The sequence below is a fragment of the Seriola aureovittata genome, chromosome 8 (genome assembly GCF_021018895.1).
Source record: "Seriola aureovittata isolate HTS-2021-v1 ecotype China chromosome 8, ASM2101889v1, whole genome shotgun sequence".
In the NCBI taxonomy this organism is placed as follows: domain Eukaryota; kingdom Metazoa; phylum Chordata; class Actinopteri; order Carangiformes; family Carangidae; genus Seriola; species Seriola aureovittata.
The window spans coordinates 17,247,526-17,268,960 of NC_079371.1; the positions used below are offsets into that span (position 1 = coordinate 17,247,526).

Genomic DNA, 21,435 nt, shown 5'->3' on the forward strand with positions numbered 1-21,435 from the left:
TATTTAAACAGACAACACAGTACTGGATGTCTTTATTGCAGTTTCCAGAATCTGATTAGATTCATTTGTCTTTCCATGCATGCCAATTAGTCCAGAGATTTTCCGTGACCCCCTTACACTGCCAGTTTCCTCGAGGTTTCCGAAAGACTTTATCCCTCTCACGCCAGTTTGTCTTTTCCCAGGCGCATCTCACTCTGCGTGTAAAAGGTCAGGCCGCACACTTCTCCCGGCGTCACCATAAAAGCTGGGAGAAAAATGACATTTATCAAATACCCTGCTATCATGTTCTCTGCTGCTCTCCCCTTCGCTCTATGACTATGGGCTAATATTCAGCCTGTCATTCTGCCCGAGACGATCAGGCCTCTGCTCTTCTCCCATTTAATTATCAGCTCTCCTTGTGTGTTATACAGGCCACAACACATCCAGGCCACATTTCGCTTTTTATCATCTTAAAATCCACCGCTCTCACCCCATCCCACTTGGCAAGATAAAACAATGATAGCTGCTTTCTCTGCTCCAAAATAACCAGGTCCTCCCTCTTTCTCTCTCTCTCTCTGTCATTACATTAAACCCTCCCTCCCTGTCTCCTCTGCCACATTATGTAACAAGCAGGCTTTGGTTAACTGTCATCGTCCACCTTCTAATCTTGGTCCCCCCATCATGGGAGTACACTAGGCTGAGCACACCTGTATGCTAATGGGGAAGGGGTTGCATCACCAGTGGGTGTGGGTGCCCAAGGGCGGGAGGAGGTGCGATGGAGGAGCAGGATTGTCTGTCTGTCTGTCCTGTCTGCCTGACTGACTGCCTGGCATTGGCTGCTGACAAATGCCAGCACAAAGCTTGGTGTTCGCTCCCACGCGCAGTATGTGGGTGTGAGGATTCTCTCTCGGTCTCTCTACTTTCTATTTTTCTATCGCCCTCACCCTTCCTTCCTTCCCACCTTCTCTATCTCTTTTTCTCAACCTGCCTCCATCTCCTTGCTATCTATACATCTCTTCACTCTCTCTCCACCTTTCCCCTTATTTTTATGTTCCAACTCCTCTCCTCTCTTCCACCTCCGCTCTTTTTATTTATTTTTTGGCTTCCCTCTCTACTTCCTTGACTTTTCTCCGTGGCAGATTGGAGCCTGATTAAATATTAACCAGTGCTCGTGCAGTGTGTGTGTGCGTGCGTGTGTGTGTGCGTGCGTGTGTGTGTGTGTGTGTGTGTGTGTGTGTGTGTGTGTGTGTGTGTGTGTGTGTGTGTGTGAACAGGGGCGTGGTGGCTGCGTAGGTAAATGGGAGAGCCTTTCTTTCTCTCTGGCTGGCAGCATGTTGGTGTTTCATCAGGCGAGGACTCCTCTGGCTGGTTTGTGTGGGTAGCAATGGGGAACACACCGAGGAGAATGAACTGGCTGACCCAAACATGCGCGCACACAAACATGCAACCGTGCACACTCATCATAAGCATCTACATCCACACACCCACAGACTAATTCTCCTTTCCCTGCCCTTACAGCATCTGGCTTCCACCCCCTCCGTGCATCAGAGTGAAGGGAGGCCCAAACAGCCACTGTGAACTGTTTATCATCTTTATTACTTTATTACTTTTCTGAGAGTTTTCCCTAACCTGATTTTATTACATTGTCATCAGATGATGAGTTCTCTCATCTGCTTTCTCTGCTCTTTCTTCTTTGCTTTGCCACAAATTTATCGACCATGGTAACTGATGCATGACAGCAACGGTAGATGCAGACAGGAGGTTGGATATGGTATCATCACCTCACCACACAGTTACAGCCACTTTATATAATTCACCATCATCGTGGCCTGTCTTCTGGTCTTTTTTTTTCTTCTCACAGAAACAGGCCTGCAGAGGTGTGGCAACTTCTCTCTTGCTGAAAAACAAAATGTAAACTCAAGTTTTAAAAGTGTGTTTGTGTGGTGGGAGCACCATTTCCCTCCTAAAACACAACGCCGCTGCAGTGCCACATACCTTCAAAGGTGATTAGATTGGATCATTTATATGTATCTGACTGTATGAATAAACAACATTACACATTCTCCAGCTGCGCCCTCTACTTCAGGCTTATTTGGATTTTGTGAAGGAGCCTCTGCTCCAGATCATCCATAATATATGACAGAATTTTGCTATCAGTCTAATAGGGGTAAACAGAGAGATTTGCCAGAGGCTGAATGGGAAACGCCTGCGAGAGAATGCAATCCAGTAAAGACAAAAAACCTACTGTGTGTACATACCTTATGTCTTATATATATTTTTTGTTACCATAAGAATCTATCTATCTATCTATCTATCTATCTATCTATCTATCTATCTATCTATCTATCTATCTATCTATCCTTGTGATTATATCATTGTGGTACCAACACCTGGAGATGAAGGGCAGCTTAAGCATGGTCTGAGAGCTCTGGTATTCAGTAAGTAGACCTTGAGTCTATCCAATGAAGAGGGGGGAGTCTCACCTGCTCTGGCCTCTCTAAGGCACCAGCATCTCTCTTTCTCTCTCTTTCTCTCTCTCTCTCTCTCTCTCTCTCTCTCTCTCTCTCTCTCTCTCTCTCTCGGGCCACCTCAAAGTGTCCTGCCCACGATGTTTCCCAATGAGGTTGCTCGCATATAGATCCAGTCAGCACCAAGGGAAACACATTGATTTCCCGTCAGCATCCAACGAGGAGTGCTGGCGCGCCAGCCGAAGCTGCAGCAGCCGGGGGAAACATTGGTATCCCGCAGGCGTCCTGGCAGCTGTGCACAGCGTTGTTAATGCGGCCCATTAGGCCTCTGAGTGGCAGAGAGATTCCCCGAATATTGAGCCGGGGACACCCCTCAATTAGACGGATCGCCCCGCACCTCGTCAGCAACCCGCGGCTATCTGTTCCCATTAATCAATGACACAGCCAGAGAGATGCAAAGTTAATTTAGAGGAAGTTTGCTACCACCCAGCAGAGTTTGTATGGTCTTATATTTTTAAGCGCAGCTTTAGAAATACCCTCGCTTATATCCAGGTTATATCCAATGTCAAAATCAATTTAACATATCGGCCAATTATTCTTAATCAATAATCCCTGTAAGCCCATAGAAATACTTGGCAATGTGCTTCCAGCCATAACACTGCATGCAAATTATGTTCCAGGCTAAAATAAAGAAAGAATAAAGTCACCTTTTAGACCAAGTTGGATGTTGTTTTCATGAAATGAATGTGTATAAACAAGCTGCAGAAAATAGTTGAATTTGTGGTTAAAACATTTTTTCGTTTTCTAGTTCACCGCACAGGGTAGACAGCCTTAAATGTTTTACCATTAAGAGAAAATAAATAAACGTTACACAGTGTGTCTGTTGCACACCCTCTCTCAGTCTAATAGTGCAGCTGAAGCTTGTGCGTTAAAACACAGAAACAGGATTCTGCTGCTGACATTAGTTATTGTGAGCGCTTTACATGATTTGCACTCCAGCCTCTCATTCACTGCCAAGCAGCGATCAGAGCTGCCTCAGGAAGTTCCAAATAAGGACAGGGAAATGGAAACCCACCGGAATAGGTCCTTATGTAGTCACGACCTTATAAGGCACGGCGGAGCCGAGCTTTCCGGCAGCAGCCTGCTGCACAGATGGGAAATCCAAATCAAATCTATGGTACGACGGGGAGAGAGCAAGAATTATGCTGCTGTCTCGCGGAGCTGCTCTGCTATGAAGATACATTGATTCGGGATAGAGGAAGAGCGGCGTTGTCTTCGCAATTTACTGCGAGAGCTTAATATAAAGTCTCTCCTCTCTGCTTTCCCCCCAGGCCAGCGTCATGTGTCCTCCACTGCAGTGCCTAAATATGGGCTTCCTCCGCTCCAAATATGGACATCTACGTCACGGCAGGAGGGTATATAAAGAGCGGGGAAACCTCTCAGCTCAGAGAGAGCCCTGAGAGCCCACAAGAGCAACTGTTAGAGCAGAGATAGATAGAGAAACACAGCGAACTCCCTGACTGAGAAATATCACACCAAAAGTAAAAAGTCAATTCAAAACAACATCCATCCAATAAGGTCAAAACCTGATTGGATAAGCCATTTAATACAGAGAAAAAAAAACAAGGTTAATCTGTTGATTCATTTAGATGAATCTTAGGGAATGAGTATAAAGGACACTTTTGATTTTTTCTGAAAAGACAAGTGGATCTTTACTCATCTCTGAGAGCAAAAGGAAAACAACAGGACTTCTGGAGAACGAGAGTCGAGGAGCAAGACAGAAAACAGCATCTTCCTCGGCATCAGCAGAAGTGTACAGCGCTCCCTGAGCTGGGCTAAGTGATTCCCTCCTCCTGCGAGGCACCACTCTGCCAGCGTGCACCCAGCCTCCCTGCACTCTTCACCAGCTACCAGCGCAGCCTCAGCACTGTAGCTACAGCACCAGCAGAGGATGGCTGCAGCCAAGACCGAGATGATCCTGCCAGCCCTGCCGATCTCAGAACCTCTGAGCTTCCCTCACTCCCCCATGGATAACTACCCCAAGCTGGAGGAGGTGATGATGCTCACCTCTGCAGGGACCCCCTTCCTCACTGCCTCCGCACCCGAAGGTGCAGGCTTTGGCTCCGGGGAGCCAGGAGACCAGTATGACCACCTTGCTGGAGGTAAGAAATGAAGATTTTTTTTGCCCCTGGTTGTCTGTGCTGCATGTTAAGCTGAACTAAAGATTAGATCACATCTGCTGAGCTACACTAAACCCAGAGAAGATTTATGAGAACTCAACAGCTGTATAAATTGAATTTTTAGTTATATTTTTGTGTGTACTATTGATTCACATTATTTACTGACCATAAAACCACAGCTGACACGTTAAGATTTTTTTTGTTAGAAGTGTATATTCATTTGTTTTATCATGGCATGTGGTCGGAAATTTTATAGTCAAAGTGGAAATGCAGACCACAAGTAAATTTGAATTTTAGCCGGCTGGACATAATCCGTTAATACAATAAACAAACAAAAACAGGGAAATTAAAAAAAAAAAACATATGACTTCATTTATTTATCGATAGCTCTATATCCCTATCGACTCTCAGAGGACTTAAACACTGCTCAGTCACCGCATGCCCCTAGACACTCCTACAGCTCAATTCAAATTGCATTCCTAAAACCAGCTGAACTGCAGTTTCGGTAATCAATTGCCTTGGGCTCTGTGATGGGCTTCAAGAATGCAAGTGTGTGTGGTGTGTGAGAGCAAGACAGGAAGACAGAAAGCATGAAAGAAAGATCGAGAGAGTGTGAGCAGAGGAAAATGCGAGTCTAGAAAGGTTGCAGCGCAGCTCTTGTTGATGTTTGGGAGAGACAGTTTGAGAGTTGAGGGGGAAAGAGTTTAGTTGGAGGGGGTTTCTTTGCGTGGGCACCTGACTGATCTGTCACAGAGAAGAGGGGTGACACACTGTCCAGCGCTTTGGCAGGATTCCCCCCTCTCCCTCCCTCTGGATATTGACAGTTTGATTAATGTCTCTCCTTTCTCTGTGCTCCCTGCAGATACATTACCTGATATCCCCTTCAACTGTGAGAAGCCAGTGGCGGAGCAGACCTACCCCACCCAGAGGCTGCCCCCCATCTCTTACACAGGCCGTTTCACCCTGGAGCCCGCCACCACCTGCAGCAACAGTCTCTGGGCAGAACCCATCTTGGGCCTGTTCACTGGTCTGATGAGCAATGTTGCTCCCTGCTCCAGCTCTTCCTCTGTCTCCTCGCAGACCACCTCGTCCTCCTCTTCATCAGTCCCGTCCTCTTCCACTTCCTCCTCTTCTACCTCTTCCTCATCTCAGAGCTCCAGTCTCAGTTCCTCAATTCACCACAGCGAGCCCAACCCCATCTACTCAGCCGCCCCGACCTACTCCAGTCCCAACTCTGACATCTTCCCAGACCAGGGCCAGGCTTTTCCCAGTTCGGCCGGAGCAGTGCAGTACCCTCCTCCTGCCTACCCCAACGGCAAGACCTGCAGCACTAGCTTTCCTGTGCCCATGATTCCTGACTACCTCTTCCCTCAGCAGCAGGGAGAGATCAGCCTGGTGCCCCCTGATCAAAAGCCCTTTCAGAGTCAGTCAAGCCAGCCCTCCCTGACTCCTCTGTCCACCATCAAGGCCTTTGCCACCCAGACTGGTTCCCAGGACTTAAAGAGTGTCTACCAGTCCCAGCTAATTAAGCCCAGCCGTATGCGCAAGTACCCCACCCGGCCGAGCAAGACACCCCCACACGAGAGGCCCTACGCCTGCCCAGTGGAGACCTGCGATCGTCGCTTCTCGCGCTCAGATGAGCTGACACGTCACATCCGCATCCACACGGGCCAGAAACCCTTCCAGTGCCGCATCTGCATGCGCAACTTCAGCCGCAGCGACCACCTGACAACACACATTCGCACTCACACGGGTGAGAAGCCCTTCGCCTGCGAAATCTGTGGACGCAAATTTGCCCGCAGTGACGAGAGGAAGAGGCACACAAAGATCCACCTACGGCAGAAGGACAAGAAAGCAGAGAAGGCAGGAGCAGTGGTGGTGACAGCAGCACCCGTATCAGCGGCTTCACCTGCCTCCAGCTATCCCTCTCCCATCACCTCTTACCCTTCTCCAGTGTCTTCTTACCCCTCTCCAGTGACCTCCTGCTACTCCTCTCCTGTCCACACTTCCTATCCGTCTCCGTCGGTGGCCACCACCTACCCATCAGTGTCCATGTCCAGCACCTTTCAGTCCCAGGTCGCCTCGTCCTTCCCTTCCTCAGTCGCCTCCAACATCTACAGCTCCCCCGTCCCCACCCCGCTATCAGACATGCAGACCACTCTCTCCCCAAGGACAATCGAGATCTGCTAAGAAAGAGCAAATAGAAAAAACTTTTTTATGGTCTCGCCGCACCTCTCCTTCCTTAAGGTTCTTTGAGGGGAAAGAAATCAGCATCAAAAGACTTTTTCCCTCCAAAAAGCACTTTTCTGTCTGCTCCCTGTGCAGTGTTAGGTGAATCTTGAGATTTACCTGAAAGAGAGAAAAAGACACATGTCAAGGACTGGGCAAAGACAATAGAAGATGAAAAGGGATTTTTTTCTGTCTCTGTAAAACAAATGCAGCACTTCAAATGCATAAGGGACTCAACAGATAGAGAGCAGAAACCGGCACTGACGGGTCTCTACTGTTAGCTACACAAGAACCAAGAGACAAACAGATTTCCAGCAGTTGTGGTGCTAAGGCACGTTCGCCCTTGCAGGCACTCATACAGTACAAAAGACATTGAATAATATACATAAGCTACCATATATGTATATTGTACATGTGCCATGTTTCGTTTTTATCATTCTTTGGTACCATTGATGTGAAAAATTATTTGCATATTTGCATTGTATTATTTGAAGTGAGCAGGGCCATATTTTCTACATACTTTCTCTATTATGTAGTGATGATGCTGTGATACGTTTTGACATTGTTTGAAAAAAAGCACTTAAGTATTCAAGCATGAGTAAGAGTGATGTTAGTTTCTGTTTGTAAATATCATCCACTGGTACTATCTCTTTCTCTCTTTCTCACATGTGACATATCGCTCGGTTATATGGAAAAATAGAGAAAAGAAAAAAAAAAAAACTAAACAAGACAAACGCTCCCGTTATTTGGTGCCTTTTGTGAAGCCTTGCTGATGTTGTGACTCGGCTGCGCGCGAGAGAGGATGCACTGCATCTCGCCTTAAGGGTTGAGGGAATATTTTTGTTACAGAATGTAAGTCATACTCAGAGGGAGGAAAAGGGACGAGCTATGAGGGCACCGCTTCATTTCATTAGAATGTAAGCAAAAAAGGAGAAAAATTATAAAGTATATTTTTGTAAAACTTAAATGTAAATATCCACATCTTCAAGAGCTGGAATGTTGAAGTTACCTACTGAGTAGGCATGGGATTCTTTTGTATGTTATATACATGCAGTTCATTATTTTGTGGTTATCTTTCTTTTGTATTTGTGTTTGTTAAAACAAGTGACTGTTTCTGGCTTATAAACACATTGAATGCGCTTAACTGCCAATGGGATATTTGGTGTACAAGATATCCTCCCAGAAATGAAATATAAATAAAAATATGAATATATATGTATATTTGTTTTCATAATTTATTCGACTTCTGTATTTTTCAAATATTTCCATTGGTGCTTCACACCGTTTTATACAGACAAATCCTCATTACATTACATCCTACCCTTCATTTCGTCATGTGCATCCCTCATACATGAACATCATATTCCATCATCTTATGTGTTAATTTTGTGCAGATTTTTATTGGATTTGAATCACAACTCCACATCACAAGAGAGCCATCTTTTAATTTGAGGAAAATTTGCGGAATCTAATCTTGTGAAAACTCTCCGTTTCAATCACTGCTCTCAAACTGAACCCTGTATTAATGATAACACTAACGCATGACTCCCATGCCTATAAACACTGAAGATGAGGAATTCTTATCTAGATCCAACATGCTCTTGAAGATATTAAGCTTATCTAAATTTCCAATTCATTTGAGATTTTATGATACACACTGGCCCTTGCTGTTGAGTACACAGACTTCCAGCAATTTGATCTTTAAGCAAAGTGGCAAAAATATATATTTTTCTTCTTCTGTGTGCTGTTAGAGAAATGATTTCTGGAGAGAGATATTTTAAACCGCTTAGACATGCACAGGGTTATTTTCACAGGGTGCAGGTGAAATCCATCACCCGATAATTACCTTCTTTTCCACAAACGGCGAGATGCTGTCACCTTGTAGTGAATGAGCTGTAGCACACAATTGGGCAATATCCGTGTAGGTTAGGCTGAATTGTTGCATGGGTGCAGCTGAACAGACTGGCCCTGAAGGTTTAACTGCTGTTTCTTTTGGTTTTTCAAGCAGAATATAATAACAGCTTCGTCGCACCATCATTATTCATCTGCTACTGCTCCCTAGGCAAGGAATTCTTGCTACATGTTTGAGTATGAAAATAAAACAGCTTGGTTTTTTAGCCTATGTAGACAAGAAGTTTTTCTCTCGAAGCTTTGGAGTAATTTTGTGTTGTGAAATGCACTAACCAAAATACTCACAAATGCAAACACAGCTAAAATAGAAAGCAGGAAAACAAGTAGAGGCAAGTGATGGAGGAAAAGGGAAAATAATTAAGATAATTGGTCTCTTGATCCCAAATTGACTTTCTAAATTGGGCTTGATGAGTTGTGTGTGTCTAGATCGGTGTGTGTGTGTGTGTGTTTTTTGTGCGCACATGTATGCAGACATCTGTGTACAATACGCACAGTGACTGCCTATAGACTGACTGATGTAGTTGTTTCCTGCTGTGTGTCTGCACGCTGCTGCGGTGATGTGCGAAGTGTGTAATTGTGTGAAATTTGCTACGTTAGCAACCGTCGCTCTGGTCTGTTTTTCCTTGGTTAAAGCTCAGTGTCCCCATGAAACAGATCTACCTGGACACCACCCTCTCATCTGCTGACACAATGTGCTGTGTGTGTCTGTTTTGAGAACATCTAAACACTCCCAGATGATAATGCAAACGGCAGCAGAAAATAGCAGAGGAAGTTTAACAATGGTCCATTTTCTTGGATGAAATCTACACCATTGCCACAATTTAATAAATAACCGAAATACACACACATAAGAGGATCTACTACGGCAAATCACTCAAACGCAAATCAGCACTGTGGTTGATCTCTATGCCGAGTTAAATCATCATCGTGTTTAAATAATAATGCTCTCCACTCAGAAGAACATCCAGCTTTTTTGGGCAAATCTCAAACCTCCTTGTGTGGCTTAAAATCCTGAAATCTGTCATTTCCTGTCATTGTTTACAACATTATTTTGGTCCCTGGCTGCAAATCAAGAGCCGTTCAGTAGCTTTTGCATCTGAACTTTCTCAGACTACCATGCTTTTAGGAAAGTCTTTTACTCAATGTGAAAACCACAGACTGTGCTTCTCTCAGCCCTTTCTCGTGTTAACAGACAGTATTTGAGCCAGTGTTGGTTACCCAGGGGAGGCTGCGGCTCGGGTTCGTCACAGTCCATAACCAAAATGCTAGAAAGACAGACGGCCAGTATCCCTCAAAGTACGAGGGAATTGTGTTGCCCATCACATCCTCTGATTCAGGGCTCGTTCGAGCATATCAAAGCACTGGGCCTGTTCTGTTCTGGGAGGTGTGAGAGGAGCGCGATAGGAGTTGGGAGTGTAGTTGCGTTGTGGCTTCACTCTGTTGCAACCCACAACGGAGCCACCTCACGCCCCCCAATGGGTTTCCACTTCAAGAGCCCTGCCTTTGTTCAAAAATGTATTTGTTCTCTTATTCTTTTTGGGAACTGTGTAAAACAAAAAAGGACAAATGGCAAAAAGAACCATTCTCTCTCCCTCAGCCCTCCAACACCATCCCACGACCACCTCTCTCCCTCTCTGTCTCTACGTCTCTCTCCCACTCTGGTAGTGCATATTTTGCTGGAGATGCTAATGATCTCCCCCCGCTGTATTCTGATGCAAGGTCTGTCTACACTTTTCCCTTTCATCCACATACAAATGTGCTCTTATTGCCTCTTCGCCCTCGGGCCTTTTAAGATGCCTTTTTGAAATATGCCGTTTGATAAGCACATCATTGGCCAAGTCCCCGCAGTGATTAGAGTTCCCTTTAATGTGAGCAAGTTAGAGAGTGAATGAGGGGCTCCGGGGCCGGCAGCAATCCGTTCTCCTCTGCCCTCGCCCCTTGACATATCCCAGGCCGCTGGGGAGAGCCCAGTGTCGGGTAGGACAACCCAGAGCCCAGCTTAACACGTAGACATCACTGGCCATCCTCCATCCTTCATCTCCACATGGAGATTAGGCACGGGAGGAAAGACACAGGAGAATCGCCTTCACAGGCACACGGTACTGTATGCTGGAAGGCTAGATTCCTGTACTTTATTACAGGAATGTGACAGGAGGACTGCTCTCTAATGTCTTTTAAATATGCTCCATTGATCTCATGTTCAGAGCCTCACTCTGCCTCGCTGGGATGGTTTTCTTATCTTGCCAATAGGGAAAGCTGAGACACTCGTCAGGTGCTTTCTCCTGTTCTGCCTCTTGCACTCGACACCTGTTGAGCCTTTTGGGATAAGTAGGTTATATTTAAACTGCTTGATTTCCTGCCTCCTCACAGGTACATTTCAGGTAGATTGCAACATTTACACAGTGTTCAGGAAACGTGTTTGGCATATCGCAGGCTGAAAGTCAGTCAAAAAGCGTAAGTACAACACACCTGAACTAAATGTCCGTCTATATTCTTGCTCTTGTAAATGTAAAACAGCTCCACTCACCCTGAAACAACAGGTTTGCACCTAAAAAGACACACGAGCAAATAACAGATAATCAACAACGAATTTGTTCCCCTTTTCTGGGTTAAGATGTGTGAATCTTCTGCATGTGTGTAACCTGCTTACCTGTTCAAAAAGCACGAGATGTAAGAGCAGCACAACTCACAAGAATCTTTGAAATTATTTGTGGCACACAAAAGAGATTTTTGACATATCACTTCCACAATAAATCTACAGGTGTCCTGGCAACTTTAGCTCTACTTAATAAGGCATGCCTGTTTGAAGTACATGGCTTTGAACAGACAACAAAACAGTGCATGCTTAAGTACCTCCAGATATGACACCTCTTCAACTCAGCATCAAGTACACTACAGCTTTACAAAAGGCACCTGGGTGGCTCTGAAATGCAAACAGGCCCTCATAAGTCTTTATGTGTCAAGGCTAGTAAGTGGGCTCCAGTTGTTTTCTTTTCTGTCTGCGAGTCTGACTATCATATGCAATCCCTGAGCGGGGTCTCTGAGACTGGGTAAATAAATGCAGTCATGCCTCTCAGAGACTTGTCTGTTTTCATCAGACAGATACATGCTCTGCAGCACATGGACCTCACAGGCTCCTGATGGCACTGTACAAGACCTCAATTCCTGAATAACAATAATTTAAACCAAGAATAATAATAATAATAAACTAAGTCTCCAGAGAGACTAGTGTGAATTACTGAACTGGCTCACAATAATTTATGAGATCAGAGTGGTAGTAGATTAGTAGAGTGCTGCACTGCCCTGAACTATCACTGATAGCTTGTCCTGCTTTTTTTTTCTCATACATTTGCCTGTTTCAATGACCCATTTTATTCTGAATGAAGCAGTAGGGATGCATTTCAGGGTCACTGGTTTTGCTTGAACTGCAGTTCAAGAGTTCAAAACAACCACCTAGTTGTCACAACAACCCAGATTAGAGGTGAGAGCTACAGTGCTGCGAGTATGTTTGTGTGTCTGCAGGCTTTGTGGCTGAATATAACTCAAACCAAATCTACGAAATGTGGCCAGGCTTTTATTTGCGTGTTCCTGGCCATTGAGGCATTTGCATATTTTCATGTGAGGCATTATTACAACTAACCCTTTCCCATGATCAGATCCTGTGTCTTACTCCCTGAAACATCAAAAGCTGAGCGAGAGACCGAGGCCTAATAGAAAATCTGTGTCTCTCTCCCCCCCACCCTCCAGATGTGCCCTGCAGTGACTTCACCACCTGTCATTCAAAAGGCGGAGGCCAGGTGTCTGATCCGACGCCGCAGCCACCTGTTCCTGAGAAGCACCGCAATCGCACACAAACACGCTGTAAGTGCACTGCTTTTCCACAGTACATTGCCATTGACCATAACTTAATCTCCTCCAGTGTATTTCGTCCATGCACTCCCCTTAATAATCCCTAACCCACTTATTAGGTAATACCTGTGGAATGAGTTGATAAATAGTGAAGGGAAAATAGAACAAAAAACACTGGTTTCAGAGCCGAGGATGATAGAATCAGGACTAACAGTGGTGGAAAGAGACATCTATTTTTTTTATGTTTTATAGTTTTGACTTAAACTGACAATGGAACTGTGTGCAGGGGCTGCCGTGCTTTCATAACGCAGCACCAGGTATTACAAAAGCAGCGCTTGTCATCCGGCTCCTGCTAAGCCTCATTTAAAGGCTGAGACATAATCACATACAAAAAAAATGGAAAATCCTGTGTGGATAGAATGTAGAATCAGGTAAACAGGTGTGTGTGTGTGTGTGTGTGTGTGTGTGTGTGTGTGTGTGTGTGTGTGTGTGTGTGTGTGTGTGTGTGTGTGTGTGTGTGTGTGTGTGTGTGTAGGTGTGTGTGTGTGTGTTTGTGTGAGCTGTCTATGCCACATGCGCTTATATGCTGCAGCCGTAAGGTGTTATCAGTCTCAGGGGTGACAGTGTGATCACGAGGGAGTGGGAGAAGTGAGAATTTGGGGGGGGGGGGTAAGGTGAATGTGTATCATCATCTGGCCAGGTTTCTTTTTCCCGCCCCCTCACTACAGCTGTCCTCCTCATTTGATGAAAGCCTTGTGCAGCTATATTTGTCCCACAGTGATGAGGTGGAACTAATGGCCACTTTTACACCAGCTGATGTCATCAGTGTGCTGCGCCTGGGGAGCAGGAGGGTGGAAGAGGCCGGGATACCTGCTGGGAGCTTCTGTTGTCCACCAACACATGCACACACTCAGGAACACATGCGTGAGTACAAATGCTTACTTTAACAGTATATATCAAGATACCACCAGTTGCTGGTTAGCGTAGCTTAGCGCAAAAGACTGCAAACAGGGGGAAACAGCTAGCCTGGGTCTGTTCAAAGGTAACAAATTCCACTGCTTCATATTTATTGTAGTGGTATAAATCTCCTCTAATCAATCTAACTCGTTGCAAGAAAGCAAGGAAGCCCATTTATTTATATTTATGTAAGTGCTGAACGTGTCTTTTAGAGAAAACAAATTTCCTGCTGATTTCTAAAGACATAAATCTCCATCCTGTTCTCCTCTTTCTTTCTCTGTCCGTCTCTGCTCGTCTGCCTCCCTAGCAGCTAGTTAACAGTAAGCATGGTGTGCTGTGGCGAGCTGAGCACAGCCACATCTCTGTCACATCCACACCGTTAGGTCCTCATTTAGGGCCTGTGAATGCTTGCAGTGGCATGTCAGTATCTGTCAGTTCTGTCAAGTGTGTATGTAGGCTTTTACGCTTCCTAATGTGAAACAGTTGACAGGTTATTACTGCCAGAGTGAAGTCATGAGCGTTGACCACAGCTATAACCCAACCTTAACCTGGGAAAATTTTGGCTCATTGCTGAAATGCTTTGACAAGGTGAGCAAAGTTTTCTATATGGTAGACTCAAACATCCAGCTCGGTGTAAGCTGTACATTACTGTATCCCGGCTGTCCTGTTTCCATTAGGATACATCTATGATCAGATCATGAACTCGGTACGCTTTCAACGCTTCAATCGTTTGGCTATAAATACCTCAGATGCCCCCTCAGTGAAATTACCCCTTCAGCGGCCCTATCTCCTCCTGCCCTCCATCATTTTCATCCTCTAATGTACATGAAGCCGCCAGTAATGGTGCTAGATTACAAAGAGTGCACGTAGATTGCGTGTGTGTGTGTGTGTGTGTGTGTGTGTGTGTGTGTGTGTGTGTGTTTTTTTTTACAGCTCAGAAATATCCCTGCCATTAAGTACAATTCACACACACAGAGGGCCACACATTTGACCCGTACACATGCATGCTCTCGCACTTCAGTCTGCTCTCTCTACACCTCAGGGTGTGAGTCTATGTGTGTGCATTTAGCTCTGTACACTGCCGCTTAATAGAGTCCTCCATTGTGAGTAATGACCCCAGCTCTTTTCTGTTATTCTATCCAGACCAGCGGGCTAAAAGCTGCTGTGAGGATGAGAATGAGATTTTCTCTCTTTCTCTAAAACAGTAAAATGAGGAGAAATTGCAGATAAATGAATGGTTGTTTACCCGCTGCGTGGTTCCCAAATACACCTCGTCCATCTTCCTCAGTTGATGTGTGCACTTTAACATTCCCCCAGTTGACTTTTCCCTTTGTTTGCGCTGAACATATTCATTGAGTTGTAATACACATTTCTCTTCACATCCACGTGTTCCGTCTCGCACACACGCAGACACACACATTTTCCGTGGCAGCCGCAAAAACCACCAGCACCTCTCCAGACATGCTGGTGATGCTATGAAGGAGCAGGGGTGTACTGCCGCTGCTCCTCTGCTGAGTATTATGAGGTCATCATCCAGGGAGACATGACAGCAGGAAAAATGCGGGCGTGTGCACCTCAGGTTGAGGTGCGGATGTCAGTGTGTGTGTATGTGTGTGCGCGCACTTTATTTGTTTATTTATTATATTATTTATTATTATATTTATTTATATGTGATTGTTTGTGTCTCTGGCTGTACTTTACACCCTGCTCCCTGTCTACTGTCCATCCTCTCTCTACCCATTTGAAATTCCTTTTCCTCAGTCTCACACTTTTCCTTAGTGTGTGTGTGTGTCTGTGCGTGTGTCTGTGCATGTGTGCATGTGAGAAAGAGAGAGAGCAGGTGCAGGACTTAACTTGTCACTTAACAGATTTATGTCTGATTGGAGCTTTTGCTGTTTACCAGGAAACATCTGTCTGTGTATCTGTCTGTCTGTTAGCCTGTCTGACTGGGAGCAAGTTTAAGTTCATTGTCAACACAAATGCACAGATGGCTGATCAATAAGCAATGAAGCATGAGCCCACAACAAGGTTTCAGCCATTGACAGAAAAGTGTCTGGGTTTGAGTTTTTGGCACCCTTTTTCACGGCTTCAGAAAAATCAAAGTTGGGGGGAGAGCTAACAGGTCAGCAGCATCACTAAAGATAGACTAAGTGAGAAGAGCTCAGTGGAAACAGGATGCACTTTGAAGTCAGTGCTCAAAATATAAGCAAGCCCTTTAAAGGGAAAAATGTAAATAATTTTCCATCACCACAATGTTTTCAGAACTGAACACATAATAGGGAAGCAAGAGAACAGTTTCCATTAACTAATGAATCAGTCAAGCCAAAACAATTGTACAGTACCTGATCATTTGAAGTAGAAACCTTTAGCTTAAGCAAACACACACAAGCAAAATGTTGGGGAAATTCAGTTTTGAGCTGATGATGGTGCTAAAGCCAGAAGATCTGCAATACTTATTGCATGGAATCCCGTCAGAAACATGAAAGTCTGTATCAAATTTCATGACTATCCGTAAGTTGTGGACGCTTTTCACTCAAAACCATAAATGTCAATCCCATGGTGGCGCTAGAAGTAAAGTCAGGAGATCACCAAAGTCATTAGGAGTCATCCTATCCTCGTCCATGAATGTCTGTACAAGATTCCACAACAATATTCATCCAATAATTGTTTCAGTCTGGACCAAGAAGTGGACAAACTGACTTCCAAAAGCCTCAACTGGATGAAAACGGACTAAAAGTGAAGACACATGAGAGTCATAATGAAATCAAACTCATCGTAACAACTGTCATAGCTATAAGTAGTTACATGCAGATGGAATCCACATGTTCACCATGCTGTCTCTAACTCCTTATGATCCGTACAGTGGATGCATCACTATGCAAATAGAGCAACATGTGTCGTGTTACATTAAAGGCTGCACAGTGGGGTACTGTATGTCATTATTGCGGAGAATGAGTGCTGGCCTGTGAAGTGTCTGCTACAGCAACAAACCACTAGCTGCAGGCTGCACAAAGAGCGGAGCAGAGACAGGGAAAGGGAGGGAGCGCAGGAGCTGAAACCAGAGAGCGGGCCCAGCCCAGCCCGACTGGCGGCCCACCACCACCACCCCTGCAGCCTCCCTCAAGCCTTCATGTGATCCCTTCTCCAGAAGCCAGCCAGCAGAGGAAATGTCAGTCTTCTAGCCAGCCAGGAAACCTCCATGCCCAAAAAAGGAGCTTCCTGCCCTGACACAGCTCTTCCTGTGGGCTATGTAAGGACTTTCCTGCCCTCTCTCTCTCTCTCTCGCTCTCTCTCTCTCTCTCTCTCCCCCCTTGTTTTTTCTCTGTGTGTCTGTCTCTCTCCCTCTCTCCCACTCTTTTGGACGGCTGCCCTTCGGCAAGCTGCCTTAGTGCAATCCTTTTTTTCCTTGCCCTCTTGCTTGGTGTGTGTGTGTGTGTGTGTGTGTGTGTGTGTGTGTGTGTGTGTGTGTGTGTGTGTGTGTGTGTGTGTGTGTGTGTGTGTGTGTGTGTGTGTGTGTGTCTGCGTGCGTGCGTGTGTGTTTACATTATTTTATGCTGGTCCATCCACTTGCAAATGAATACAGTGTGTTAGTACACAGTCAAAACATTTAATCTATCTACAGTATGGTGTATGTGTTCTGTGTATCTAGAGAATATCCCAGGAGAACCTGTTGTGTTGATGGAGCAATTAACCTCATCCTGCTCTCTCCAGTCATATGTTGGCCTGTTTTACAGACTAGTAAATGTATTTTAACACCACAGCTCAGGGTGGAACATGTGTGCAAACTGTATATAACATAATTTTAGAAGACATTTCTGACAGAGTTGCCGCCCACCTGTAGTGCTGTCTGGCAGAACTTGTTTTGAGACACACCTCTGAAGTTCATGTGAGGGCTACACTGTACCTTGAGTCTTGTTGAGGCTCTAACACATTTGAGACAGTCAGCTATATAAGGACATAAAGACAAACCTGGCACCTTGTGGACAACAATCTTCTCTAGTTTTAATGGAAACTACTCAAACTTCAAACTTTACAATTAGAGTGTGTGTATCCAATGTTGCATAACCAATCATGACACCCAGGTGTTCATATAGTTGATAATTGGCCAGGTCCACTTTACTTTGAGCTGATATCAGTCCAAGGCTGGCATCAATGGCCTGGAGGAAATAGGCTTTAGTCATGCCGGTGGTTCAGTCCACCACTGAAATGTCTCAACAACTATTAGATGGACATAGATTTCTCTCTAAGTCCATGCATGTAGCTGTTGTATTTATCTGATTGTAGATAACAAGTGAATGGTGGAGCACTGACCTACAAACCTGTGCTGAAATGGTTTTATTGTTCCAAAAGAAGGAAAACAATATTTACACACTGTTACACGGGGGACGAACAGGTGTTCTTATTCCTCCATCACTTCCTCTGTCAGTTACAACCTTTATTGTACAGTGTATGCCTAAATATAAGGGGTGAACACACACACACACAACATGGTATGTGTGTGTGCATTTGAAAGCGTGCGCACTTGTGGTCTATCACACAGAGACAAATCCCTGTCTGGCACCACAGCAGTATGTGGCACAGTATTTATCTTACAGCTGCAGTTAGCCCCGAGTGGTACATTTCATCTGTACCACTTTCAATTGTATTCAGACGTGGGAGTGGGAGCACAGGGTTGCCTCGCAGTTTCTGTATCCCTCACAAAGCACAGCGGCATGCTACTGTAACATTATCTGATTTATGGCAAAGGAGGGCGAGTGAGAGGCTTTGCAGGTCAGAGCAGGTTGGGAGTGTATATCAGCTGGGTCTTTTGTACAGAACAGTGGGCTTTTTTCTTCAGAAATGCATTACAGCAGAGTACAGAGTCACTGATAGATAGATAGATAGATAGATAGATAGATAGATAGATAAATAGATAGATAGATAGATAGACTCTGTTCCCCATTTATTGAAATATATGAATTCATTTAGTAAACACTCTCGGGGCAGGAGTCTACACAATAAAGTGGAAAATTAGTTAATTCTTGCCTCTAACAGTGAATCTGCATAATGATTTTATAAGTCAATGATTGTTCGTATCAACAGGATTACATAAGATGTCGATCTTTCCAAGGTTTCTGTGTTGTTTCGCCTGTCTGTCCTATTTTTTATATTCAAATCAGAGACCATGTTCAACATAATATTTCTCAATTGTGCATTTTCTGTTTGCCTCATGGCTCCAGGAACTTGATTTCTGGTTTTCTTTCTGCCTTTACCTCTACTGTAAACATGTGTCACATGCACATGTATGGACCACTGATGTAGATGGCTTATCTGATGAATTATGGGCAACGGACTATGTAGAATAGAGATGAGTGGTATAAATTCCAGATATGTGCGAGTGCATAAAACAGAAAGTCTGTGATGACAGAGGGAAGCATTTTATTTGGCATTGATTTGATTGTGAAAGAGGGAGGGCAATCCATCCACTTCTCTTTCACCAGTACACTGTGCTGCTTGTTCATGCACAATACTTCAGCATCTTCATAATCAGGCTGTAAATGCTCATATACCAACAGGATGTCTGTTTTTAGGACTGAGATCTCGATCATATCTATTACATGACTTCTTCCTGTGATTTGATGCCTTCTAAAAGTGATTGGCTAACAGTTCTGAAATCAGCCTCTACCATGCCTGCTTAGTCAAAAAACACGCCTGACATGGCAGAGGGAAACTACAGCAAACGTTGTGTGTTTCAGTCTACAAAGGCAAGGAATAAAACTCATAGAAGGGGAATTTACATGGCCTTTGAATAGACACAACAAGACTCTCACCACAAAGAATCACAGAGCTCCACTGACCTCGAAGCATTTATAAGCACAAGTGGAGGATGTAAACAGGCCATGGACGTCTCCTCTTAAAACCACAGCCATGGCACTTTGTGAGAATAAACAGATTAATTGAATTCCAATGCAGAAGAATTTCTTTTGATGCGTGCAAATTGATTTTAAAAAAAGTTGTAAGTAGTCATTTTACAAAATGCAGCTGTCTGAAGCATCAAAGCTGCTGAGATTTTGTTATGAAGGTGTTGTGGTTTGACAGAACCTTATCTGACATGCTGTTACTACACCTTGGAAGACATCACCATCTTCAGACTCTTTCTCTGTGTCTCTCTCCCTCTCTCTCTCTCTCACACACACACACACACACACACACACACACACACACATTGTCCACATGTACTCACACACATACAGTAACATGAGTTCTCTCATATGGCTGCCTGTCTTGCAGCAATTACATGATGTGCGGTAATTGCCAGTCTCTGAAGCGGGCTCTTCAGACACACTTCAAAGGGAGCGGAGCGCGTCCACGGACGCAATTAACAAGATCAACGGAGCCCAGATGAGCTGCGGGCCCCGCGCTCCTCTCCCCATTGTTCTCATTTTCACTCTCATTAGCGAGTGCGCGGTGGGTGGGGGGTGGGATGGGTTGGACACCTGCAGAAAAGCGGGGTGCACGGTGCAGGGAGAGAGAGTGGCACGGAGGAGCTAACACCAGCGCAGCACGGGGACGCTGGTGTTAATGATGGTTGTCTAAGCTACTGGAGGGAAGGGCACAAACAGCCAGTTGTGGGTGTCGAGGCATGTGAGGAAGCGGAGCCGAGTCTTGAGAGACAGAGGTGTGTGTCCCTTCGTGTGTATGTGTTTAAGAGAGAATGAGAAGCTGTGTGTGTGTGTGTGTGTGTGTGTGTGTGTGTGTGTGTGTGTGTGTGTGTGTGTGTGTGTGTGTGTGTGAGACTGATGCACCTGGGAGAGGATATCACCACGGCAACTGGATTGAGGCTGTCAGTGCACAGGAGAAGCTGCAGCTTCACTTTTTCACGCACAAACGCGCGCGCACGCACGCACACAAACACACACACACACACACGTGGACACACACTCCAGTTAATGGCCTTGTCTGGTCCATAAACATCTCTAGTGACACCTAGAGGACACCAGGTGGAAACAGACAGACAGACGTGCACACAGACAGATGGAGAGACAGACTGCTCTGGATGCTGTTGATTTACTGTCCAACACTAATGTCATTTTAAAACTGAAACCAGTGAGGAATTTCATATTTTTCCACATTTCCCATGTGAAATTTATCACTGCCCCTGTTTGAGATAAGTGGAGTTGATGTTGAGTGTTGGAGACAGTTAAAGTATGTGATGATACATCTCGTTCATCAAAAGCTCCGCAAAATTTCCATCCTTCACTCATCTGTCTTTATGGCCGACCGGCCTCTCTCCACCAGCCCCCTTAAGATCTGAATATTGCATCTCTGTGGCACCAATTCAATTTCTGCAAGCAATAAACCAAATGAGTATATATATGGTACACTACAATGCATTCCCCACCACCAAAGGGGAAAGCATTTAACTTTAGTTGTTGTATTCTTTCAAAGTTGGATTTCCTGCTGTCTAGACCACTTAGTCTTGGTTTTTATTCGAATGCAGCTTGGTAAGCTAGTAAAAGCCAGTTGGTTAGAGCTTTTAAGAGAGCCTTTCATTTGTTTCTCCTGAATGTTTAATGCTACGAGGCCCAGTGGTGCATAGGAAGACTTCGAAATGTGGGGAGATGAATATTGAAGTGTGGCACATGTAGCAGCAGCCAGTCAACTTTTATCATGTAGAGGTGCATTAAAATACATTACTGCTGTTCTGCTCAGGAGTACCTCTGAGATAAATGGACCAGAGAGATGAAGGGAAAGTAATCACACTAACCTGATGCTTTTCAGCAATTTCCATCCTTGCCCACTGTGGGGGAAACCGTCCAACTCTCAAACATTCAGTGTGTATGAATCCCAAAGCAAAGGAAAACGTGTGACTGTTTTTTTTC

At 44.9% G+C, this 21,435-nt stretch overlaps 2 protein-coding genes across 2 annotated transcripts in view; both read left to right on the plus strand.

The window, feature by feature from the left end:
* Window positions 1-21,435, plus strand: part of LOC130173594 (uncharacterized) — a 100,350-nt gene that overhangs the window by 68,483 nt on the left and 10,432 nt on the right. Inside the window, exons 2-3 of the mRNA XM_056383000.1 lie at window positions 12,515-12,628; window positions 13,430-13,540. Of these exons, the coding sequence (XP_056238975.1) occupies window positions 12,515-12,628; window positions 13,430-13,540 (225 nt within the window). The remainder of the gene's footprint in view (window positions 1-12,514; window positions 12,629-13,429; window positions 13,541-21,435) is intronic.
* Window positions 3,882-8,075, plus strand: egr1 (early growth response 1). The gene is made up of 2 exons (XM_056382999.1): window positions 3,882-4,609; window positions 5,490-8,075. Exons 1-2 carry the CDS (start codon window positions 4,399-4,401, stop codon window positions 6,815-6,817), a joined length of 1,539 nt encoding a protein of 512 aa, XP_056238974.1. The 5' UTR covers window positions 3,882-4,398; the 3' UTR covers window positions 6,818-8,075.

Coding starts and splice junctions, on each gene's coding strand:
- egr1 (XM_056382999.1), top strand. CDS start 4,399: ATGGCTGCAGCCAAGACCGAGATGATCCTGCCAGCCCTGCCGATCTCA. Junction 4,610..5,489: donor GTATGACCACCTTGCTGGAG/GTAAGAAATGAA, acceptor TGCTCCCTGCAG/ATACATTACCTGATATCCCC.